Source organism: Corythoichthys intestinalis, chromosome 15, assembly GCF_030265065.1.
Source record: "Corythoichthys intestinalis isolate RoL2023-P3 chromosome 15, ASM3026506v1, whole genome shotgun sequence".
Lineage (NCBI taxonomy): Eukaryota > Metazoa > Chordata > Actinopteri > Syngnathiformes > Syngnathidae > Corythoichthys > Corythoichthys intestinalis.
The window spans coordinates 44,708,398-44,733,568 of NC_080409.1; the positions used below are offsets into that span (position 1 = coordinate 44,708,398).

General features: G+C 40.1%; 1 protein-coding gene across 5 annotated transcripts in view; it reads right to left on the reverse strand.

The window, feature by feature from the left end:
* qkia (QKI, KH domain containing, RNA binding a) overlaps positions 1 to 25,171 on the reverse strand; it is a 185,782-nt gene that overhangs the window by 79,518 nt on the left and 81,093 nt on the right. For all 5 annotated transcript variants that reach the window (XM_057859665.1, XM_057859662.1, XM_057859660.1 and 2 more), the window contains exon 3: positions 19,293 to 19,409. In XM_057859665.1, the coding sequence (XP_057715648.1) occupies positions 19,293 to 19,409 (117 nt within the window). The remainder of the gene's footprint in view (positions 1 to 19,292; positions 19,410 to 25,171) is intronic.

A 25,171-nucleotide genomic window follows, 5' to 3' on the forward strand; every position in this document is an offset into this window, starting at 1 on the left:
CAAAGTATATGGATCGATAGCATGCACGCACTGTCCGTGCATGTCACACACACATACGGGCAGTTTGCCCTGACTCTCGGCCGTGTAAGCAATGTTGAAATATTGCTTATATGGAGCAGACAGAAAACCGATCATTCTCAGGCTTATCCTCAACCCATTTTTATTTTTTTATGACTGTTGTCAAGTCCGACCCTTCCTAAAAAGCTGTGTTCAAGGCAAGCTAGGCGCTAATAACGCACAGCTGCACCGCTACCGTAGCGTCTCTCTCGCTTTTTGATGACGTAATTGCTGTATTAATTCCGATTTGAGAGACTGGACAGTACAGACCGCCGCGACAGTCTGGAAAAATGTGGCCCAGATCGGATTTGAACCACATACGAAAGTGACCCAGATCGGATTTGAAATGGTCCAGTTCTATGCGACTCGTCACGTTCAGACCGCCAAATTAATGCCTCTCTCGAGTCGGAAAAACACGAAAAAAATCGGATTCGTGCATTGTAGTATGAACGTAGCCATATTGTAGTATTTATAGTCCAATTTTTGTTGGTATTAACTTTAGTTATTGGAACCAATGCACATTTACAGCTGGAAATGTTAAACCCAGAATAACCCACTGTCGGAGGCAGTTAGTCAAAAAAATCAAAAATAATCGGGAATTACTCGTCGTTAGCTAGATGTGGGTAAACTCTGGAGTAAATATGGACCCCAACATTGTGTTGTTGCTTGGTGGCTATGTAAAATCTGTATCCCATCAAGAATAGGAGTTCCTAACGTAGTTGACCTTAAATGGTACAAGTTATCGCCACGATCAATCCATAACTGCATCACGAATCAGGGCCATTTTCACCATTGTACGCCCCACAATGCTTTGTGGTGGTGGCACCCTGCGGACCTAACGTGATGTCAATTGAGTCGTGGTGCGCTGAGGAGAGACGCTCGGAGCCGAGTGCCACCCACCTGCTTTCTACTCCACGGAGAGCTGTTGCCATGGCACTGCTCTTTACCACACACGCACAGAAAAGTTCAATATTCCATTCTCGTTTTCCCCTTTTCTACACGGGGGGGTTAGCTTCTGCACTCAGGCCATTATTCCACCATGGCTGTTTGCTTATGGACTATTAGGGGACACGGGGACTGAAAGCAGACTCGGCACATACTAGACGGGTGGACATGGAAATGGTGGTTTAAATATACATATAAAAGCACAAGAGCGTACTGCAACCACTCTTCTTCAAACTTGCCCACAAAAGTCAACTACAATCTTGAAAGCTTTCACGGTGTACATGTCAACTAAGGCAAGGTCACAGAGTGCCATCTGACAGAACGTGACAAACATGAAGTTGTTCTGTTCAACGGAGAACTTTTCATTCTGTGCGGAAACACTTTACACTCTGTGGTGACACTTCTTCACTTAAGAGTTTGGTAGGTAGTACTCCAGAACACACTTGAGCATGAAATTCAGTCCTTGCGATTAACAGTGAAGGTTAGTCCTACAACCCATTTCGAACTGAGTGGCAGTAGTCGTCATGTGGCACTGAATGAATGCAATGCTTCAACTTGGAACAGTACTTTTCCCTTCGAGCCAACCGGCTGCTCAAAATTGAGGCTAAATGTCAACAGTCTAAACAGGTGCAGTACACAGCTGAAGGGCACAGACAAGGACAACAGCAAGCCAGGCAGCGATGTTCAGAAAGGAAAATATATGTGACAAAGAGTGAACTTTCAGGGAAAAATGTGAATTTTTTGGGGGGGGAGACAAATTCAATCACTAAGCTCATTTAATAAATCCTATATGGTGCACAATGAAACTTAAGATGATAGGAAAAAAGCCTTCATCAATTGTGTGAAACAAGCTGTCGATTAATAATGTCCTGAAGCAAACAAAAGAAAACAAAGTGAACGACTCTAGCACATGCACAGTTCAGTCTCAAATACTTTGTCTATAGTGTAACAAACTCAAGCAAAGGGTTTCCCCTACAAATGAAAGACTTTGGCGCACCACCACACCAAAATAAAAGCCGCCACACCTGTGTGGGAAACAAGTTGACCTTTGCAGTGTGTTGCTGCCACCTGTCGGTCTGAGTAATTCAAGACATCTATTTTGTGACAGTTTGTCACAAGTCATTTACTTGCACAGTGTTGTGTCTATTGGTCACATTGACACTAGTGAGTGCTTTCCGCTACGTTTCCGGCCCGGAAATACATGCCTGTAAGTATTTTACGTTCATAATAACCTATTGATGTGCAGTATATGCATACCTTTGTGAAGAAAAGTAATATGCACAAAACTTCTTAAGTCTTGTTTAGCGCTGTCAAATTCATCGCGTTAACGGGTGGTAATTAAAGTTTCTGATTAAACACGTTAAAATATTTGACGCATTTAACGTACGCGCGGAATGACCCGCTCATGCATTGCCTCAAACAGATTACAATGACGCTGTTTTTTTGCACATTGAGAGCTTAGAGGCAGAGTAAGGCGAGTGGACACAGGCGTTCATTGGCTTCGGCATCTCCTTCGCAACAAACATAAATATCATTTACTGAAAGCACAACAACAACAAAAATATTCCTATCTCCTCTCCAAAAAAAAATGTTAAGAAAAAGAAAAGCGCTGCATGCAAAGAGAACTGGCATTCCCAATCAAAATAGCTACACAAAATACACATAAAACTTACTCAGACTTTGGTCAAACTCTATTCAAACATTTCGTTTAGCTCAACACATACACTGGATGGCAATATTTAGTCACAATATACAAAGTATCAGAGGTCTCGTATGTTGTGAAGCCAGCACTCAAATGACTGGGATGGACCAGTAAACAGGGAACTACGGAGTCAGTCGAGGGACAAAACACACTCATTGGCTTGATTTCTAAGTAATCAAAAACTCACCATTGACACCTTGTGGTGTATTCCAATCACTACCTTACTTTGTTAAAGACACTGTGGAGGAACGCCAGGGAGCCCGTGTGACGTCACCGCTTTTGTTTTGTTTTTTTGACTGAAAATTTTACAAATTTTATTAAAACGAAAACATTTAAAGGGGTTTTAATATAAAATTACTATAACTTGTACTAACATTTATCTTAAGAAATACAAGTCTTTCTATTCGTGGATCCCTTCAACAGAAAGAATGTTAATAATGTGAATGCCATCTTTTGAATTTATTGTTATAATAAACAAATACAGTACTTATGTATGGTATGTTGAATGTATATACCCGTCTTGTGTCTTATCTTTCCATTCCAACAATAATTTACAGAAAAATATGGCATATTATAGCGATGGTTCGAATTGCAATTAATTACGATTAATTAATTTTTAAGCTGTGATTAACTGGATTGAAAATTTTAATCGTTTGACAGCCCTAGTCTTGTTGTTTTATAGAAGCCAGCCTATGTTTAAGGCTTGTCGTAGGTCAAGCAAGTTGTAATAGCTATACAATAGTCGTGTATGTAAGTGTGTTGTACAGTTTGTAGTGCAATGAGGATTTAATATGTTTATGTTTATGTGCTATAGTTTCACAATTAAAAAAACGAGTTACTTCACATAAAGGCAAAAAAAGACCAAGCCCTGTGGTTTAATGAAATACATTCAGTGTTAGCTGGCTGTCGGGCCGCGCGCGAGGAAACGCACTGTTTTGGGCAGTACAACGTCTAAATGAATATATATATAGCTCATTATTTACGCACTATTTGCCTGAAGTCGTCTGAAATAGCACGTCAAATAAAAATTGTTCCTTTACACGCTTTATTTTGATAATAACATCGGTTCTCCTATTGCAAGCTTGTGCCTGACTATGTTGGTGCGGAGTTGGAATTTGGGAGAAAAAGCCATGGTTGAAAGGTATTTCAAGTTAAAGAATGTAATTCTAGTTTAAGCCTGTGAAAATGACCTTAATATTGACATTGACATAACGTTGAAGTTCTTTATGGCGTGTTTGACCCGAATCTTCATGTACTAGCATAGCATTTGTTAGGTGCTGATATCACTGGCCAAATAAAAGGGGAAAAAAGGAATATGTAAGTGGCTGTAATCAGCTACGCATTTTACGTACGTGTGGAGCTATGACATTAGCCTGGCTAATGAAATACTTCAAATAAGATATTTGTTATGGTTCTTCTTCGAAAAAAAAAAGTGAAAAAATTTCTCATTCGTCATGATATAAAGCAATTTCACCACGGCACGACATGTTGGGACTGTCCGACTCCGACGTAGCAACCCTGAAGCATGCCAGTATTCTTCAGCTCAATGGCATAAGGGCATGGAAAGAGTAGTTCAGAACATTAAGAAAAATACATTTATGAAATTTAGCGTTTACTTAACATCAAACCAATCTTAGCTTTATGTGATGTCCTTTACGCAGCCTTTTCTATATGTATAAGAAGCCAGGAAATTTGCAGACTATCTTTGTTCTTTTTTCAATACCATTAGATGATTAGACTATCAGAAGCCTTGCATCTTGTGAAACAAACTGTCAGGGGACAAAAAAAAAAAAAAAAAGTCATCGTACATCTTTGTATTTATCTTTCTATTGCTATCCAGCATCGCTGTGCAATATCAACACACCACCCTAAATTCACGTCCAATTGCCTTTAACATGCTGAAAAAAATGCTAATTCATTTAAACATGCCAAATGACCACGCAAAATCAGATATTGCATTTTAACTTTAGCTTAAAAAATATTTTTTAAAAGTCATGAAAAACTGTATTTAGATTTCATATTATTCAAGTTATTTCTGAAGACTGCACGTTTTTCTTTCATTAACAGAGGGGAAACTAAAACTTAAGCCCACGTGTAAGCCCAATATTATCAATATGCGAAAAAATATTAAGTTTTAAAAAGTTTTCGTGTGGTTGCAAGCATCATTTCATGTTGCACATGATGGAAAACAATCCCAGCTTCATTGCAAATGGCAAATCACAAAAGCAGGGAAAGTGGCTGGTCAAATAAATAAAATATTGCTGCAACTACCGTATTGGCCCGAATTTAAGACGGCCCTGATTATAGGACGACCCCCTCTTTTTCAAGACTCAAGTTTGAAAAAATACTTTTTGAACACCAATTTTTTATACAGAAAATAATTACAGTACATCCGAAACAATTGATTATAACAATATATTTGCATGTTATTTTGCCTCATTCAAATCTTAATAACCGAACATTTAAATATGTAAACAAAGTGCAATCACATTCGTAAATGAATGGCTTCTGGTTTTTGAAATGTAAATAAACCAATCTATTGTGATATAACAACAAAATTGCAATAACTGCATTAACCATCAAAGTGAAGTCTAACTGTAACTGTAGTCTTGAAACAAATCTGAATAAGGAAAAACATTGCAATAAAATAATGCAAACTGGTTAAACTTGAGTAGCTGAGATCTGTAATGACAGAACATCGCTTCAATGATATCTGGCGCCATCTAGCGTCATGAATGGGTATAATGTCTCGACCGCGAATATAAGACGACCCCCTCTTTTTCAGTCTTATTTCAATGCAAAAAACACTGTCTTATATTTGGGCCCTTACGGCGTTTGCTTGCATTTAAAGAAAACTGGAAGACATTAACTTTTACCAAGGTGCAGTTTGACAAAAATAATCCAAAACGGCACAGTAGCTTCCTCCCAATGGGCAGCTTTTAAGGACATGACAAAAATCACTAGCATCAACAAACTAAGAAGAGTGAGCCATCACAAACAAGCGACACAGTTGAGAGAAAAGCGAGTGGTCCCTGATGAATTAGTGTGCAACGTGTTCTGTCTGAACAAATGTGTCATAAGGAAAAAGGTTGCGAGAGGCATTTGATCAGTGTTAAGTGCAATCTGGGGATGGGTTATTATCCTTTAATATTGTCTGTCTCCTCTTATTTAACGTGGACTTGTCTTGCACATGTACACAGATGGGTTTAGCCATTTCGCCACTAACACCAAACCTGATGTTATTTAAGCTGTAAGCAAACCTACTGATCGCTTAATTAGGCTTTAAACAGGCTCCCTAGGCTGGATTTACATTGCATGTGCCCTAATAGTGTTTACGTGAACTGAACATCTGAAACATACACCCTGAATGAGATTTTTAAAAAATAAAACAAACTGTTACAGAGCATTTAACTGGCCTTCACCAATTGTCCCCCAGTGGGTTTAAATACTTTTAATAGACATCACTCGATAGGCTTCTATTCATGCACCATAGTAAATAGATTGTCATCATGTTTTATTTATTTAGTTATCATCAATTCCCAAAGGGAAACCCTTAGTATGATTTGGCCTACATTGTTCAATATGTTTGACTCGCCTGGCCTATGTTGATTTACCATGGCTACACTGTTTGCAAAGATGCCGATCATCAATTAGGTAACGCTGAAATCGGAAAAGCAATTTGTTTTTGCATGGTCAAAGCATGGTCAACTCTGTAAGCAACCCGCATTCTACAAAATTCTTACATTTTTTCCAAGGTGAAAACATACTTTTTCACCTTGAAAAAAATAAAGAAAATGTGTCCTTATTGTAGGTAATGAATTTTCAGTTTTTAGGGTGGTCCAAATGTTGGGACTACTGGTAGACCCCGGTTTACAAACGAGTTCCGTTCCTACGCTGGCGACATAACACGAATTTCCTCGTAAGTCACAATCAACTGTTAAAAATAACACCAATCCAAAAAGTCCAAAAGTGTTTTATTTTGTTTAATGATGGAGGATACACTGCCTTCTGGTGGAACCGTTGGGTGTAGCTGGACTGTCACCTTAGCTTCAATGACTGAATAGAAGATAAGGCTGTAAGTTTTTAAAGCTAATACAGTCATGGACGAAATTATTGGCACCCTTGGAATTTTTCCAGGAAATACAACATTTCTCACAGAAATGAATGCAATTACAAATGTTTTGAGTATGAATGTGTTTATATCTTTGACGGGCACTGGTCTCCAACCATTTCTTGGTGCTATTTGAGGTACAGTGCCTTGCAAAAGTATTCGGCCCCCTTGAATCTTGCAACCTTTCGCCACATTTCAGGCTTCAAACATAAAGATATGAAATTTAATTTTTTTGTCAAGAATCAACAACAAGTGGGACACAATCGTGAAGTGGAACAACATTTATTGGTTAATTTAAACTTTTTTAACAAATAAAAAACTGAAAAGTGGGGCGTGCAATATTATTCGGCCCCTTTACTTTCAGTGCAGCAAACTCACTCCAGAAGTTCAGTGAGGATCTCTGAATGATCCAATGTTGTCCTAAATGACCGATGATGATAAATAGAATCCACCTGTGTGTAATCAAGTCTCCGTATAAATGCACCTGCTCCGTGATCGTCTCAGGGTTCTGTTTAAAGTGCAGAGAGCATTATGAAAACCAAGGAACACACCAGGCAGGTCCGAGATACTGTTGTGGAGAAGTTTAAAGCCGGATTCGGATACAAAAAGATTTCCCAAGCTTTGAACATCTCAAGGAGCACTGTGCAAGCCATCATATTGAAATGGAAGGAGCATCAGACCACTGCAAATCTACCAAGACCCGGCCGTCCTTCCAAACTTTCTTCTCAAACAAGGAGAAAACTGATCAGAGATGCAGCCAAGAGGCCCATGATCACTCTGGATGAACTGCAGAGATCTACAGCTGAGGTGGGAGAGCCTGTCCATAGGACAACAATCAGTCGTACACTGCACAAATCTGGCCTTTATGGAAGAGTGGCAAGAAGAAAGCCATTTCTCAAAGATATCCATAAAAAGTCTTGTTTAAAGTTTGCCACAAGCCACCTGGGAGACACACCAAACATGTGGAAGAAGGTGCTCTAGTCAGATGAAACCAAAATTGAACTTTTTGGCCACAATGCAAAACGATAGTTGGCGTAAAAGCAACACAGCTCATCACCCTGAACACACCATCCCCACTGTCAAACATGGTGGTGGCAGCATCATGGTTTGGGCCTGCTTTTCTTCAGAAGGAAATTGACGGGAAGATGGATGCAGCCAAATACAGGAACATTCTGGAAGAAAACCTGTTGGTATCTGCACAAGACCTAAGACTGGGACGGAGATTTATCTTCCAACAGGACAATGATCCAAAACATAAAGCCAAATCTACAATGGAATGGTTCAAAAATAAACGTATCCAGGTGTTAGAATGGCCAAGTCAAAGTCCAGACCTGAATCCAATGGAGAATCTGTGGAAAGAGCTGAAGACTGCTGTTCACAAACACTCTCCATCCAACCTCACTGAGCTCGAGCTGTTTTGCAAGGAAGAATGGGCAAGAATGTCAGTCTCTCGATGTGCAAAACTGATAGAAATATACCCCAAGCGACTTGCAGCTGTAATTGGAGCAAAAGGTGGCGCTACAAAGTATTAACGCAAGGGGGCCGAATAATATTGCACGCCCCACTTTTCAGTTTTTTATTTGTTAAAAAAGTTCAAATTATCCAATAAATGTTGTTCCACTTCACGATTGTGTCCCACTTGTTGTTGATTCTTGACAAAAAAATTAAATTTCATATCTTTATGTTTGAAGCCTGAAATGTGGCGAAAGGTTGCAAGATTCAAGGGGGCCGAATACTTTTGCAAGGCACTGTATGTTTTCGGTCAATGTCCTGTTGGAACACCAATGACCGGCCTAAAACATTTTGATAGTCTCCATATTTCATGACTCTCTGTATACTGTCAAGGCACCCAGTGCCAGAAAAAAGAAGGAAGCTTACAAAGAAGAAAACACAGTGCCTATAGTGAAACATCGTGGAGGTCCGATGATGTTTTGGGATTGTTTGCTGCCTCTGGCACTGGGTGTCTTGACAGTGTGCAAGGAGTCATGAAATATGGAAACTATCAAAATGTTTTGGGCCGGAATGTAGGGTGTGGTGTCAAAAAACCGGGTCTGCGTCAGAGATCATGGGTGTTCCAACAGGACAATGACCCAAAACACACCTCAAATAGCACCAGGAAATGGTTGGAGACAATTCTGAGGTGGCCATCGATGAGTCTGGATATACATCATATTGAACACTATGGAGAGATCTCAAAATCGCTGTTGCAAAAAAGCACCCTTCAAATCTGAGAGACCTGGAACAGTTCGCAAAAGCAGAGGGGCAAAAAAATTCCATCTGAGAGGTGCACAAAACTTGTTGATGGTTATAAGAAGTGATTCCTTTCTGATATTTCTTCTAAAGGATGCGCAACGAAATATTGAGTTGAGGGTGCCAAAAATTTTGTCCAATTTTTTTTTTTTCATTCAGTGTAAAATTGTGTACATTTTGGCTTTTCTCTTCAGCTTTATTTGTGTTTTTCCTATGCACATACAAGAAATAAACACATTCATACTAATAACATTTGTAACTGCATTCATTTCTATGAGAAATGATGTATTTTCTGGAAAAATTCCTGGGGTACCAATAATTTCGTCTATGACTATATATGTTTGAGTATGCAATTGTAAATAAGTTTAGAGTAACAGTTTGTGGAGTTATGTGTGAGCCATTTGCTAGGAATATTTAAATATGTTAGCATCCGTAGCATTTAAGCTAGTGTACTTAGGCTAACCTAATCTACTAAATTTACATTTTTATCGGACGAGATGGACGTTTGAACACCAGTTGTTTTGTGTCAGGTGTTTTATCAACATAATGTGTGTCATTTTGAACATAAGGTTACATATGTGTGCTACAGCTTTACAAATTGTCAAAAGTGAATGAAGGAATAAGCTTCAAAAACCAGAATTGCATTGTTTGCTGTGTGTCAAGCTGAACAACTACATGTTTAGTGAGGAAAGAACATGTCAAGTTGATAAAATTCTAAATATGATATTGTGTCGTACAATAAGGTATTGTTTATGCAGCAAAAAAAAAAAAAAAAAAAATGATGGGAGAAAATGGCGTTGTTAAGCTGGATTCACATAAGTCGAGTCTGTTGTAACCCGGGGACTACCTGTATAATGTGACTTATTACTAATTTATCAATACTAACAAAATAGTTATGTCCCCAATACAGCTAGTAAAACACTTTCAGGCAATTGATGAAAAGCACTGCATTTTTTTGCTGAATGAAGTTCACTTTCACTACGTCATCAAGCATTGTTCATCACCTCGAATGCCAGCATTATCGTAAACTGCACTGCAAAGTGTATAAGTACTTTCCCTCACATTTTGTAAACAGCTTGCACAAAAATTGAGGATGATTTAATCAAAAACAACTATGGCGCAACACTTTTTTTTTTAATAATGCAGAAATATGACTGGAGAAGAGAACATTAAATTTGTCTTGTCCTGTATTTGGCAGGCAAAGCAGATGGCATGGGGGAGAAGGGGGAGCAAAAATTCTATCTTAAGACAAATGAGCTAAGAGGCTAACTTACAGAAGAAATATTTCAACACTTGTTTGTCAGGGAAATAAAGTGAAACTGGTCCAATCACATTAAGCAACTTTCATCCCTAAAAAAAAAAAAAATAATAATAATAACTTCATCCAGACGAGGACTCCTAACCACATTTCGCCCTTCACCTTCATCCTTCCTCCCCATTTTCTAGTCGAGCTGCTTTTCCTTCTCTCATTGTTCTCCATTCGCCCGTGATTCACTTTGCATCTCTCTCCCTTGCTCTCTCTCTCTCTCTCTCTCTCTCTCTCTCTCTCTCTCTCTCTCTCTCTCTCTCTCTGTCACTCACTCTCTCTCCCTCTCTCTCTCTCACACACGGCCATGCAAGCTTCACTGAACCCGCCCGCCGTCAGCCTGCGCGGCCCAGGAGCAACCAGCTGAATTATTGAGAGCATAAAAATGCTGCCGCTAATGGATCCTGAATAAACACGCTGGCTAAAGCTGCTGCCGTGGCTTCTTGGGCTGCCACGGGGCATGAAGCGGAGAATACGGGAGGTTTGAAGATGTGGATGTAGGAGAAACTGGCAGCAGTGGTTTCGTCGGCGACTGAGCCGTAATTATGCAACACCTTCAAAGACTGTTGTGATTTTACAAACAAAACCGAAAAATCTAGAGCACAATACACATGACATTTTAATCATGCAATGGCTCAGTGATTGGCTCCTGTCTTGATTATGAAAATAAACATTGCAACAGACAGCAGCGCAGTGAACCACAAAAACATCAAGGGCATTTTATATCAATTGTCATTTACCGTATTTTTCGGACTATAAGTCGCACCAGCCATAAAATGCCAAACAAAGAGAAAAAACACATATATAAGTCGCACTGGAGTATAAGTCGCATCTTTGGGGGAAATTTACTTGATAAAATCCAACACATAGAACAGATATGTCATCTTGAAAGGCAATTTAATATGAAAATACAATAGAGAACAACATGCTGAGTAAGTGTACAGTATGATGTTACATGATGCATGAACAATGAAATGCGAATATACTGTCCTCACCAGGACGCTACGGCTCCGTTCTGGCTATACAGTGAGCTAAACTCCCAAATGACGATGCTGGATGTCCATATAATTTGCTGAATTAATTTTGTCCTTGATACCAAACAGGTTCGCATCAACGTAAATAAATGATAATTAGGTGCTATTACAGCAATGACACAACGGTTAGCATGCGTTCGCTAGCATTAGCACATTATTCAAACAACCACACAACTGGCTCTAAGTGTCCGATCGCGGGTGGAAAATACACAACAGAAAAGATGATACACACAGGCGTTGCCTCTGTAGAGATATTTTACAAGCATAAACAATGAACGTAGGTTCGCAGCAGTCTCTCTCTCTCTCTCTCTCTCTCTCTCTCTCTCTCTCTCTTTTGCGTAAACAAGTGCGAGTGCGCCCCCACGTGGGCGTGAAAGCGCCACAAACTAAAAGCATGCATTTCAATATAAAAAAATTCAATAATACAATTGAACACACATTGCCAAAGGCAGAACGCAAACGTGGCCATAGCTATTAAGAGTTATTCAGATAACTATAGCATAAAGACCATGCTAACAAGTTTACCAAACCATCAGTGTCACTCCAAAACAACATGTGAAATGATATCATAATTTGCTAATAATTTCCCAGATAAGTCGCTCCTGAGTATAAGTCGCACCCAAAGCCAAACTATGAGAAAAACTGCAACTTATAGTCCGAAAAATACGGTAGATGCCTTGTTGTACTTAAAGGGAACCACGCACAGAAAGACTTGTAGTTCTTAAAAGATGAATGTTAGTATGAGTTATAATAATTTGATATTCAAACGCCTGAATGTTTTCGTTTTCCTAAAATTTGAAAAATTAGTTTTAACTAGTAGGTCGCCTTGGGGTTGACGACTCAATCCACTCTGATCGGTGACATCACTGGGCAGCGCTGCCGCTCCTCCACACTGTCTTTTGTTAGCTAAATAAACATGATGTCGGTTCTACCTTTCCAATTTGAACCCGAGTGGAAAAGTGATGACAAGGACAGAACTGTCGATATTTCACAAAACAAGCAGCAAAAGCAATTACATCACATTACACAAGTTCTCCAGCGGAATTCGAACCTGCATTTCCCGTACGACAGACGAGCACGTCGAGCACAGGACCATACTCCCGCGTAATGTTAGAGTCATGATTTTCCTTATAAAGCAATCGCAACCCACATGCTTTGTCTTGCGGTCTTGGTAAAACCTGAAAGGGAAACGCAACTGGAAAGAAAGTGCGGCTAGCTTGACCACGTAATTAGAAAATGCAGCTAACTTCAGACAGCAATCAGACAACAATAACATAGGGATTGCGTAAAAGGGTTTATTGAAAACTCAAAAAACGCGATCACGATAAGGGAGGATGGGATGCGAAAGGGAGGACAAAAAGGATGCGTAACAAGTAGGTCAGGATCAATTAAGGAAAAAAAAAAAGCGATAACCATGGTGAGGCAGACAAACGAAGAAAAAAAAAAAAAAAAAAAACAAGACAATGATGCAACTACCAACGAAGGGATATACAAACTGTCAAACGGCAGCAAGTCAATATCTATATATATATATAATAATATATTTATATATAAGCATTTTGTCTATAACGTTAAATACAATTAGAAAACAATTTAATTAAAAAATATATATAAATTTTTAAAAAAGGCATGTCCGATATTTTTTTGCCGATTCCGATACTTTGAAAATGACGTGATCGGACCCGATCGATCGGAAACATGTACTAAATATTATAGATTTTTTAAATCAATGGCAATATTTATTTGCCTGGTACACCAGACTCACCGCTGTTCCAGCTATTGAGTCTGGCCACCATTCACGCGGATACAATTTCCAGGGCGGAGCACGCCACAGCAAACAGACAGCGGAGTGGACCAATCAGCGACGGGCAGACATGACGCTAGTAAAATGACGAGGGAAGGACGAGGGACTTGCGCGCGGAAGTAAACATACGAAGAGAGCGGAGTTTATTCAACATGGCTAGCGCGAGACAGACTGTTGTCAATGACTCGTGTCGATGTTTTTGGTAATTTAAAACGGATTTTACCGTGGATTGGAACATATTCTCGGCTCTCCCGTTCACCATCTGTGTTGGAGACGACTTTCGACGCGCAAGAGTGACGTTGCTCGTTAAGAACACGTCACGCAAATAAACAAATCTGATTTGTCGATTGATTTCGTACCTGCTCGAGAGGCCGTTAATGGGCTGGTTCCCAGACTATACTCTCAGTGTTTGAAAAATACAGGGAGAATAGTCTGGCAGAGCCAGGCAAAATATTTATGCGTTTCTGATAAAATATTTTAGTAAAATGGAACAATTGTGGCTAATTAGATCCTGCCAGTCTTTAAGTCCGTGGTTCCCTTTAAGGTTGTGCCTTTAAATGTGCCAGTCCCATATTGAGCATAGTAATGCTGCTGAAATTGCCTTAATAGAGGTTGCATCTCAACCTTCCATAACAGACATAAATTATATTTCGACAGCAAACTACAACATATTTGCACAGTTTACGACAGAGTTCAGTTCCTGGAGGCGACAAATTCATGAAAATATGAACATGGCTTCTGATACTGTGAGTATATTAATTATACAATGCATTTTACAAATATACTGTACAAAATTAAGACTGTCATGCCCAGTAAAAATCTCTTAAGCGATCTCTCCTGATTATATTTCTTCTCAAATTCTATACAAGGCATTACACGCTCTATATGACTTGAGAAATCCAGACACATATGTCACAAACAAAAATAGCAAGTCGCTGAAGGGCAATCAGAAGTTTGTGTAATTAGATAAGACGGATCCAAGAGTGAGGTGTGTACTGGGAATTGTGTACGCGCCAGAACACGTTCGCTCCTCGCAAACTACTTGTGGATCTAATTGTGACGAGAGAGCAGAGTGCCCTTATTGTCTCTTCTTCTAATGAACACACTCCAAGGGAAATGAGCACAGAGAGCGAAATTAAAATAAGAATGGGAGGTTTCCATAAAAATAAAAGAACAAGGGAGCGAGAGGAGAAAAATATGTTTGCCGGGAGCTTCTAAGATTATGACTCAGCCTAAAATGTGCTCGTCTGCGAGCATGAATTGTTTGTGTAATGATGCACTGTGGACTTTGTGTGTGCAGATAAGTTGTATTCCCTCACTGAAAATGGATAAAATACATTTCCTTATGTAAATGTAATATAATAAAGCATCCCGGGAAGACAGTTGCAGACTAAAGAAAGAAGACAGACAAGATGAAGGAGACGTCTAGAATGGACGCGTCAGATCATAGCAGGGTATTTACTGATCCCAGTGGAGCGATTTTTCACTACAAATACTTACATAGTTCCTTTTCATAAATGGATATGATGCTGATGCCACGACATTATGGTGAAGTATTGTCAGGTCACTTGCCTCTGCAATTTGGTGTCACAAGATGAACTAAATTTTACTGGGATATTATATCTTCAATGTGCCTTCAAAACAGAGCATTTCAAACACAGGAACCTCACAACGGAGGTTTTATATGACTGTTTGTGTTGTGACAGCAGTGACTTATCAAAAAATGGTTCTTGGGTGATTTGTCTGAACCAAAAAAAAAACACTACTAGCAGTGAAGGAATATACCTTGTGGTCTGACCTGTATCAATAGACCCTACTCACCTACGTCATAAAATGACGTGTCGCTGTATCCGGCCGCCATATTGTCCGTCATTTTTTAGCCCTATTCTCAATGGTTTCAATTAGTCGTGCAATTTATAGAGCAATTCATGGAAGCCCCGGTGTTATCTGACGCTGTAAACTCATTGGATGCGTTGCATAAAAGGCGTTATGTGGAAAAGCTTCAGTTTATCCATTCGCCAGATCCATATTTGATGCCTAAATCGATGTTTTTCAACCCGCTGTCTTCGCCGTCTCTGCCTGACATCTGCTACCCTGATATTTACAACTATCTTGTCCACACAAAATCAGCCTATTCTCACGAAAGTTTGAAAAACTTTAAGAGCTTGAGGCTTATAAATATTTCGTTGCTGGTTGGGTGAAACAGGTCCTCATCCACGAAAATTCGGCAGGAATCTATCTTGTGCTCGGGAAGGTGAGTTACGAAATTTTCAATTCAAAATCTTTTGTTCTTGCTAACATCCACTGTCAAGTCTAATGTATTTCATGTCATTTGTCAATGGAGCTAGGGCTTTTAATGTTTATATGGTTTAGCGATAGCACTCTCACTACATACATATATAATATGTAATAAATATGAAGTGCGATAGCACTACTCCAGATTGTCCCTAGTTGAATTTATTTTTTAGCTTTTGACCTCAATAGTGAAATTGTAAATTAATTGGATGACAACTGTCTTATTATCCCCTTATAATCATATATTTTCAGGTAGTTCATTCACAACGTCTGAGTGTATGTTGTCGGCGATTAGCCTAGCAATGATCTTAATTGTGTTTGTCAGCCCAAAACCTTCTAAATACATATTAAATGCATCTTACCAGATATAAAATGACTACTACATAATATGTGGTAATCGTTTGGAGCCCAGTTTTCTCGTCGAATTGCAGCAGCCCATCTCGCTCTCCTCTCCGGGTCCCTCGGAATCCGGTAGAACTTCAAGTCTCTCCGTCTATCTTCTCTGTTATTGCAACCGACCGCCACACACGCCTTCACCATTTTGATTATTAATGTTAACGAGCAGAAAAACACGCAATAATAGGAGGAATTTACGTAGCGGTAATGCATCAACGGTGACGAGTTTACGGACAAAATGGCGCGGGGGCGTGGTTGTGACGTCATGTGAGTAGGGTCTATTGGGACTGACCCTATATACAGTATATTCATGATAAGTAGGGCTGCGGCTATCGACTATTTTAGTAGTCAATCTATCAACTAGTTAGTTCGAATAATCAAGTAATCGGATTATGAACATTTAATGCGTTGTAGAATACATTTCAGGAGAAACAAAGGCTTGCTAAGATTGCTCTTTCAAAAGAGCATTAAATGCGAATACAAAACATTCCTGAGTGTTTCTTCAAACTATAAAGGATAGCACTTTCATTTAAAAATGCATCATAATACCTGAGCTTAGCCTCAAATGGTATTAAAAAAAAAATAAAATAAATGAGGAACAATTGGATAACTTGCATTGCAAAAGACCGCTAGCTTAAATGCTATAAAATGCTAACTTTTTTTTTTACAATGCTTTTAATCGTTGAAACACATATCCCCACGAAAAAAAAAAAACGCTAAAATACCTATAAACTAAATTAAACACCTTATGTTGGTCTTAACAGGAAGCAGCTCGATTCAACCATATTAAATGAGTTATATCATATTCACTGTTGCCACTACAGGAAAGTGTATCCACCCAAATCAATAAAACTAAATGCAAACACTTTCAAAATAAACCATTACAACACCACTCCAATTAAACGAATACTCGAAGCAGCAAAATTTGAGGGACCTCAAAATGCTTATTACGAAGTTACTCCTTTGTTGCCCTGGCTGTGTGTTTGGGATCATTGTCATGCTGAAAGACCCAGCCACGTCTCATCTTCAACGCCCTTGCTGATGGAAGGAGATTTTCACTCAAAATCTCTCGATACATGGCCCCATTCATTCTTTCCTTTACACCAGACATGTCCAAAGTCCGGCCCGGGGGCCAAATGCGGCCCTTGGTCAAATTTCATCCGGCCCCCAGCCTCTGTCATAAAATCAATAACGTCTGGCCCGCACATAGACTAAATAAGTTGGTCACCAGTACTGCTACCAGCATATGAAGTCGCTTACACACTAAATGCTGCTCCTTATTTACCCACCAAAAGGAAGCAGCACTCTAAGCAACATTACCCGGGGTGACCCTTTACTCCCAATTTTCTAAAATGGTGACAATCAACAAAAAAAAGAAAGTTGACTGGGACGGCCGATGCTTCAAGGATATGTGGATATTGGAGTATTTCTTCACTAAAATACGCAACAACTGTGTCTGCCTCATTTGCAAAGAGACAGTCACTGTTTTTAAAGAGTTCAATGTGAGGCGATATTACCAAGACATGCTGACATGCACGACAAGATTACAGAGAAGATATGTAGCGAGAAATTAAAGCAACTTGAAGCTAGTTTAATCTTACAGCTACAGTATTTCACACGAGCCCGAGAGTCGAAAGAGAACGCCACAAAGGCTAGTTGCGAGATTGTTGAAATTATTAATTAAAAAATAATTATAAAGCAAATGTGACACACGGAATGGCTTGCTAACATTTGCTTAAATATACTGTTCCACGTAAAGGACGTCAGCCAAGGTCGGCCCCCCCACATTTCTACCACACCAAATCTGGCCCCCTTTGCAACAAGTTTGGACACCCCTGCTTTACACAGATCAGTCGTCCTGGTCCCATTGCAGAAAAACAGCTCCAAAGCATGATGTTTCCACCCCCATGCTTCACAGTGGGTATGGTGATCTTCGGATGCAATTCAGTATTCTTTCTCCTCAAAAGACGAGAACCTGTGTTTCTACTAAAAAGTTCTATTTTGGTTTCATCTGACCATAACACATTCTCCTAGTCCTCTTCTGTATCATCCAAATGCTTTCTAGCGAACCGCAGACGGGCCTGGACGTTTACTTTCTTCAGCAGGGGGACACGTCTGGCAGTGCAGGATTCGAGTCCCAGACGGCGCATTGTGTTACTGATAGTAGCATTTGTTACTGTGGTCCCAGCTCTCTGTAGGTCATTCACTAGGTCCCCTCGTGTGGTTCTGGGATTTTTGCTCACCGTTCTTGTAATCATTTTGAGGCCACGGGGTGAGATCTTGCATGAAGCCCCAGATCGAGGGAGATTATCAGTGGTCTTGTATGTCTTCCATTTTCTAATAATTGCTCCCACAGTTGATTTCTTTACACCAGGCGTTTTACCCATTGCAGATTCAGTCTTCCCAGCCTGGTGCAGGTCTACAATTTTGTCTCTGGTGTCCTTCGACAGCTCTTTGGTCTTGGCCATAGTGGATTTTGGAGTGTGACTGACTGACATTGTGGACAGGTGTCTTTTTATACCGATAATGAGTTAAAACAGGTGCCATTAATACAGGTAACGAGTGGAGCCTCGTTAGACCTTGTTAGAAGAAGTTAGACCTCTTTGACAGCCAGAAATCTTGCTTTTTTGTAGGTGACCAAATACTTAATTTCCACTCTAATTAGGAAATAAATTCTTTAAAAATCAAACAATGTGATTTTCTGTTTTTTTTCCACATTCTGTCTCTCATGGTTGAGGTTTACCCATGTTGACAATTCCAGGCCTCTCTAATCTTTTCAAGTAGGAGAACTTGCACAATTGGTGGTTGACTAAATACTTATTTGCCCCACTGTATGTTGTTTAGCTACAATGCTACATGGTTTTAAATGGTAAAGGCACATGCATGGTAACAAGTCACGAAAGCAAAACTGAACTTGTTTTTGAGTAACCATCTTAAGTTTAAAAAATGTCCAGCATTGGAATGTCAGTGCACAAAAACACATGGCATGAAGCCTTTTATGCCTCTAACCTCAACCTCAGCTCAGTGGCTCCAGAAATAGAGGCTGCCCCTGGCCTTGGTCGTCTGCCTGCTTTCCTTACTACGTACTACTACTGCCTCTTTTACTTTCCACTGCACAGCCTTTTGCAAACAGATCACATGTCAGCATCCAGCCATCAGGCATCCAAGGGCCGCTGTGTTGAGTTTCCACACAGCGATGAGGATACTTTCGTGTGAGAGCAAGTCTGGGGGAAATTTGAAATTATTGCATCATACCAAGGAATGGTGACCTCAAACGCCCATACAGAGCAATAATTAATGCAAGATCAAAATGTTTTTGGTCACTCTGGATACACCAAGGGAATGTGCCATGAAAAAATAATGAGGGGTAAAATACACTAGTTTGTGCTTACCTTCTTTTTGTCTCTCATGGAGCTCTTCCCTCGCACCATGATTTTACATCCCGTTTCCGCTTCCAACTGTTTGGCCGTGAGTCCCCGAGGGCCAAGGATTCTACCCACAAAGTTGTACTGCGAAAGAGAGACAGGGCAAAATAAGCCAAATGTATTCAATTAAGGACATGAATATTGAGTAACTTCTATAAACAAATCTTGATAATCGCTACCAAAACAACTACCACTTTCAATGGGCCATCTTTGTCCATCAGTGCTTTGGCAGCGGGACCCTGTGCATTACGGCATATACAAAATATTCCAGATCCACCCATCATAAGGAAAAACGGCCGACACACGCTTAAGAATCAAGCTTGTACATCAGTGTCATAGGAACAAAACACCAATGAAGTTCAGGGTTTCCCCTCGGATTTTTTTTAAGCTGTGGTGGTGGGCTGCATTGGAGTTGGACAGCCTCACCATGTCGTGCAACAGCAAAATTGCGTCATATGAAAACTTAGTTTTTCTTTTTTTTTTCACATTTTTCCCCAGAAAGAACCAAAACAAAGATCTATTTGAAATATTCCATTAGCCAGGCTAATGTTGTACCTCTCAGCTACGGTAAATGTACTTAAAATGCGTAGCTGATTACAACTACATTACCCTACGTAATTATACGACTTTTTTTCTCAGAGCAATAGTACGACGTACATCTCGTAGTTCTTCTTTTTCCTTTAATCTGACCCTAATAACTACGAACAACAATAACAGTCCTTCTGTTAACAGACCCATTTCAAGGAGAAAGGGGAAAATTCTAATAGCCGTGTAAAGAGTTTTACTAGTTTCGGTGAGAAGGTGAAGTTTTTATTGCTTGTTGTTGTTTGTGAACTACATTTCCACACAAACGCACATTGAGGTACCATTTAGCTTAGCAAGGAGAGCTACGAGAGTCATTTTTTGAGTCCCACAGCTCGCAAACCCTGAAAAAAAAAGCGCATTTATCAACGTTTCGTCAGCTATGTTTGTGGATATCCGTCCGCCGAAACAGCCTGATAGCACAGATATAAGTACACCTGCCCCTCTGCTATTAGATGCGTTGTTGACATTAGGGAGGTGGGGCTCAGAAAATAGAGCAAGGTTCTATTTTGGGCCCCGACTTGCGGCGCAAATTCATTCAAACTTGCCGGATGTCCACCGCTCACTTTCGCCAAAAAGTCTGATCCAAAATACTGTAATGCCCAGGATGGGGGGGAAGAAGGAAAGGAGTCTGTATTGTCTTACCCACTTTATTATGGCAACATTAATAATGAAAAACAATCACAAAAAAACAGAGGGCCGCCATGACATGCAACCGCTATCTCTCGCTATCTCGCTGTTCTCCCATTCTTCTTTCACGCTTCCCCCTATGTCACAGCCCCGCAGTAAAACCGTCTCTTAAGGGGGCCGCGCTTAGTTACAGACGTTACAATACACAATGAATATGTTGCCGCCGAACCTTTCAACTAGGCTGCCAGTAGTTTGAAACGTAACGGCGCGACGGCTTTTATTTTGGTGTGGGGGTGCGCAAAAACCCTGGAAAAGTACGATAATGACTTTTTAACAGATAACCAATATCCTGATATTGTCCAACTCCAAAAATCTGATACAGATTGTTCAGTCGCGGACTGAACATTTTCATTATTTTTCAATCATTTATTGTTCATTTTCATTTAAAGGTAGGCTTCTACAGGTAAGTTTCAGGATTGCTTGTTTTGTGAATATTGTAAGATTTTTTTTTTATTTATCTTGCATGAGAGAATATTGCCGGTGCTAGACGTCCAGTCTATTTGAGCTGGGAGGGCTGATGGCGAACAAATCATAAAGATAGTCAATAGCTTAGTCGGGAAAAAAATAATTGCTTGGGATAGTCATGGTAAATGCTCATCCACTACAACAGGTGGCACTCTCGTCACTATGGGGTAGGCCTTTTTTACACCAAGCAATTTTAAAACAAAAATGCCTTATTTAATCAACGCGCCTTAAAAAAAAAAGTATATCGGTCTCAAATATCTGCTCACAAAATCGTCAATCGGAACAAAATATACTTAGATATCAGCATCGGGCTTTGACAATCCAATATCGGTTGACCTCTAACCACATGCACAACTTCAAGAACAGGATATCAGTTAATGTGTTTTTTTTTTTTGGGGGGGGGGGGGGGGGGGTCTTGGCCAGATACTGCCACAATACGGCAAGAAAACTGAGTGGCACCTTGACGTCTAGGTAGAAGTCCATTGTGCAATTCCTTTATGCAGAGGCGGCTTCCAACATCTTCCATGTCAGCTTAGTCGCCCCCATTTTGTAGGAAAAATGTCAGCTTTTACAGTCAGTAAAAAAGGGGCTTATGTTGGAAAATTGTTGCGTGATTGTAGCTACACAGGAGTTCAGAGGTTAGGTGAGGTTGTGTGCAAATAAAATGTCTTATCAAGGGCTCCTTTTGTTTTTTTGAATTGCTTTGTGACTTTGTACTAAAAGGAAACGGGATAAACTGAGGTAATCCCCTCCACTTGGAACTGCCTCCCAATGGGATAAAGGGAAATGTGTTGAACTAATCCAACAGGATTCTCTTCCAAAATTAAAACAGAAAGAAGGGCGTGGAGAGAGGTGTGCCGTCATGCATAAAGATAAGATTAAAACTACGAAATGTGAGATGCATGTGTTCAAATATCACGATTTTGCTTTTAGTGTACATTGGCAGAGCGAGGAGTTTGCCACGACAAAGACGCCACTGTTCGTCTCTTGAGCTATGACGATGAGCCTTGACACAGACACATTAAATTCGTAAAACACAAGTCACATACGCTTACTCACTCCGCTGCACCGGCGCCTGTGCAGAGTACGAGAGGGCCATCAACGGAGTCACGTTTAATTACACGGGGATTACACATTTAAAGCACCATGTAAACAAATACAAGGACAGGGGATAGTCAGGAACCCCAGCTGCCATTTTGAACACGTCTGGCTGCAAATACACGCCCAACAGTTGCATAAACAACATGGAGCATGTCCCCTATTTCAATCTTCAAGGGTGACGAGTCTAATGGACAATTTATGAGTTGAACTGCCTGCTGTAGGATGCATGGGGACACGGCCGACAAAGTACATTGGCCCCCACTGGAGTTTTTGGAGGAAACATGGAGACACAAGATTCAGACAACACCTTACCTTACACGTCATTATTTGTGCTGGGCTGGCATAAAAAAAAAAAATGCAATGAAAATGTATTTTAGTTGACAGAGAATTCAAAATGCAAATTGATCTATGTTACACATGTACTGTTAATTTTTTATTAGTTTCTGTACAAGCAAATATGAGCCAATGTGATAATCACTTCTTCCCACGGATAGATATTTGCCGTATTTTTCGGACTACAAGTCACACTAGCCATAAAATGCCCAACAAAGAGAGAAAAAAAAAATAACAACATATAAGTTGCACCGGAATATAAGTCGCATTTTGGGGAAATTTACTTGATAAAATCCAACACATAGAAAATATCTGTCATCTTGAAAGGCAATTTAATACAAAAATACAATAGAAAACAACATGCTGAATACGTGTACAGTGCATGAACAACGAAATGCGAATATACTGTCCTCACCAGGACACTACGGCTCAGTCCTGGCTATACAACGAGCTAAACTCCCAAATGACGATGCTTGACGTCCGTATAATTTGCGGAATCGATTTCGTCCTCGATACCAAACAAATCAACAAATCTTAGCCGCCTCTTACATTCCTAACCATAAAAAGGGACAAATTCTGCAGCAGGATGGTGCTCCATCGCATACTTCAATCTCTACCTCAAAGTTCCTCAAGGCAAAGAAGATCAAGATCCTCCAGGACTGGGTAGCCCAGTCACCAGGCATGAACAGGATGAAAGAGGAAGCATGGAAGACGAAACCCAAGAATTTTGATAACTCCGGGAGGCATGCAAGACTGCTTTCTTTGATGTTCATGATGACTTCATCAATAAATTGTATGAATCCTTGCCGACGCCCATGGAAGTCATACAAAATATTAAATTTGGATCTCACAGCACCACTACTTACAGTGAGGCAAATAAGTATTTAGTCAACCACTAATTGTGCCAGTTCTCCCACTTGAAAATATTAGAGAGGCCTGTAATTGTCAACATGGGTAGACCTCAACCATGAGAGACATAATGTGGAAAAAAAAAAAATCACAGTTTGATTTTTAAAGAATTTATTTGCAAATCATGGTGGAAAATAAGTATTTGGTCTATACCAAAAGTTCATCTCAATACTTTGTTATGTACCGTTTGTTGGCAATAACGGAGGCCAAACGTTTTCTGTAACTCATCACAAGCTTTTCACACACTGTTGCTGGTATTTTGGTCCATTCCTCAATGCAGATCTCCTCTAGAGCGGTGAAGTTTTGGGGCTGTCGTTGGGCAACACGGACTTTCAACTCCCTTCACAGATTTTCTATGGGGTTGAGATCTGGAGACTGGCTAGGCCACTCTAGGACCTTAAAATGCTTCTTACGAAGCCACTCCTTTGTTGCCCTGGCTGTGTGTTTGGGATCATTGTCATGCTGAAAGACCCAGCCACGTCTCATCATCTTCAATGCCCCTGCTGATGGAAGGAGATTTTCACTCAAAATCTCTCGATACATGGCCCCATTCATTCTTTCCTTTACACAGATCAGTCGTCCTGGTCCCTTAGCAGAAAAACAGCCCCAAAGCATGATGTTTCCACCCCCGTGCTTCACAGTGGGTATGGTGCAATTCAGGATTCTTTTCCTCCAAACACGGGAACCTGTGTTTCTTCCTAAAAGTTCTATTTTGGTTTCATCTGACCATAACACATTCTACCAGTCCTCTTCTGGATCATCCAAATGCTCTCTAGCGAGCCGCAGACGGGCCTGGATGTGTACTTTCTTCAGCAGGGGGAGACGTCTGGCAGTGCAGGATTTGAGTCCCTGGCGGCGCATTATGTTACTGATAGTAGCCTGAGTTACTGTGGTCCCAGCTCTCTGTAGGTCATTCACTAGGTCCCCCCATGTGGTTCTGGGATTTTTGCTCACCGTTCTTGTTTTCATTTTGACGCCAAGGGTTGAGGAGGGAGTTGAAAGTCCGTTTTACCCAACGACAGCCCCAAAACATCACTGCTCTAGAGGAGATCTGCATGGAGGAATGGGCAAAAATACCAGCAACAGTGTGTGAAAAGATTGTGAAGAGTTACAGAAAACGTTTGGCCTCCATTATTGCCAACAAAGGGTACATAACAAAGTATTGAGATGAACTTTTGGTATTGACCAAATACTTATTTTCCACCATGATTTGCAAATAAATTCTTTAAAAATCAAACAATGTGATTTTCTGTTTTTTTATCTACATTCTGTCTCTCATGGTTGAGGTTTACCCATGTTGACGATTACAGGCCTCTCTAATATTTTCAAGTGGGAGAACTTGCACAATTAGTGGTTGACTAAATACTTATATGCCTCACTGTAATTCGCTTATGTTATGTAACATATTTTTGTATTTGGAGTACATTTTTTGTTCAATTTTCACACCACTTTCTGTAGGCGACAAAACTTTTGTCTTGCCAAAATTTGACCTTTATGTCTTCATTAAATGATAAATATGAAACAAATATATTTTTGTACATTCAACATCATTTGGGAGGTGTTCGGCCATTCCTTACTACCCGGCGAAACGTCCTACACAATGCTCAGCATGCTTGCACATGCATCCACACGCATGCGCACATCGGTTAGAAGTGGTGAGTACTCACTATTTTTGTTTAATTATTTATTGAATTATTTAGAACCTTTTCACTGCCTTTGCATATATTACCCTCTCATACCTTTAACCATTGTGTTTTTTTTGTGTT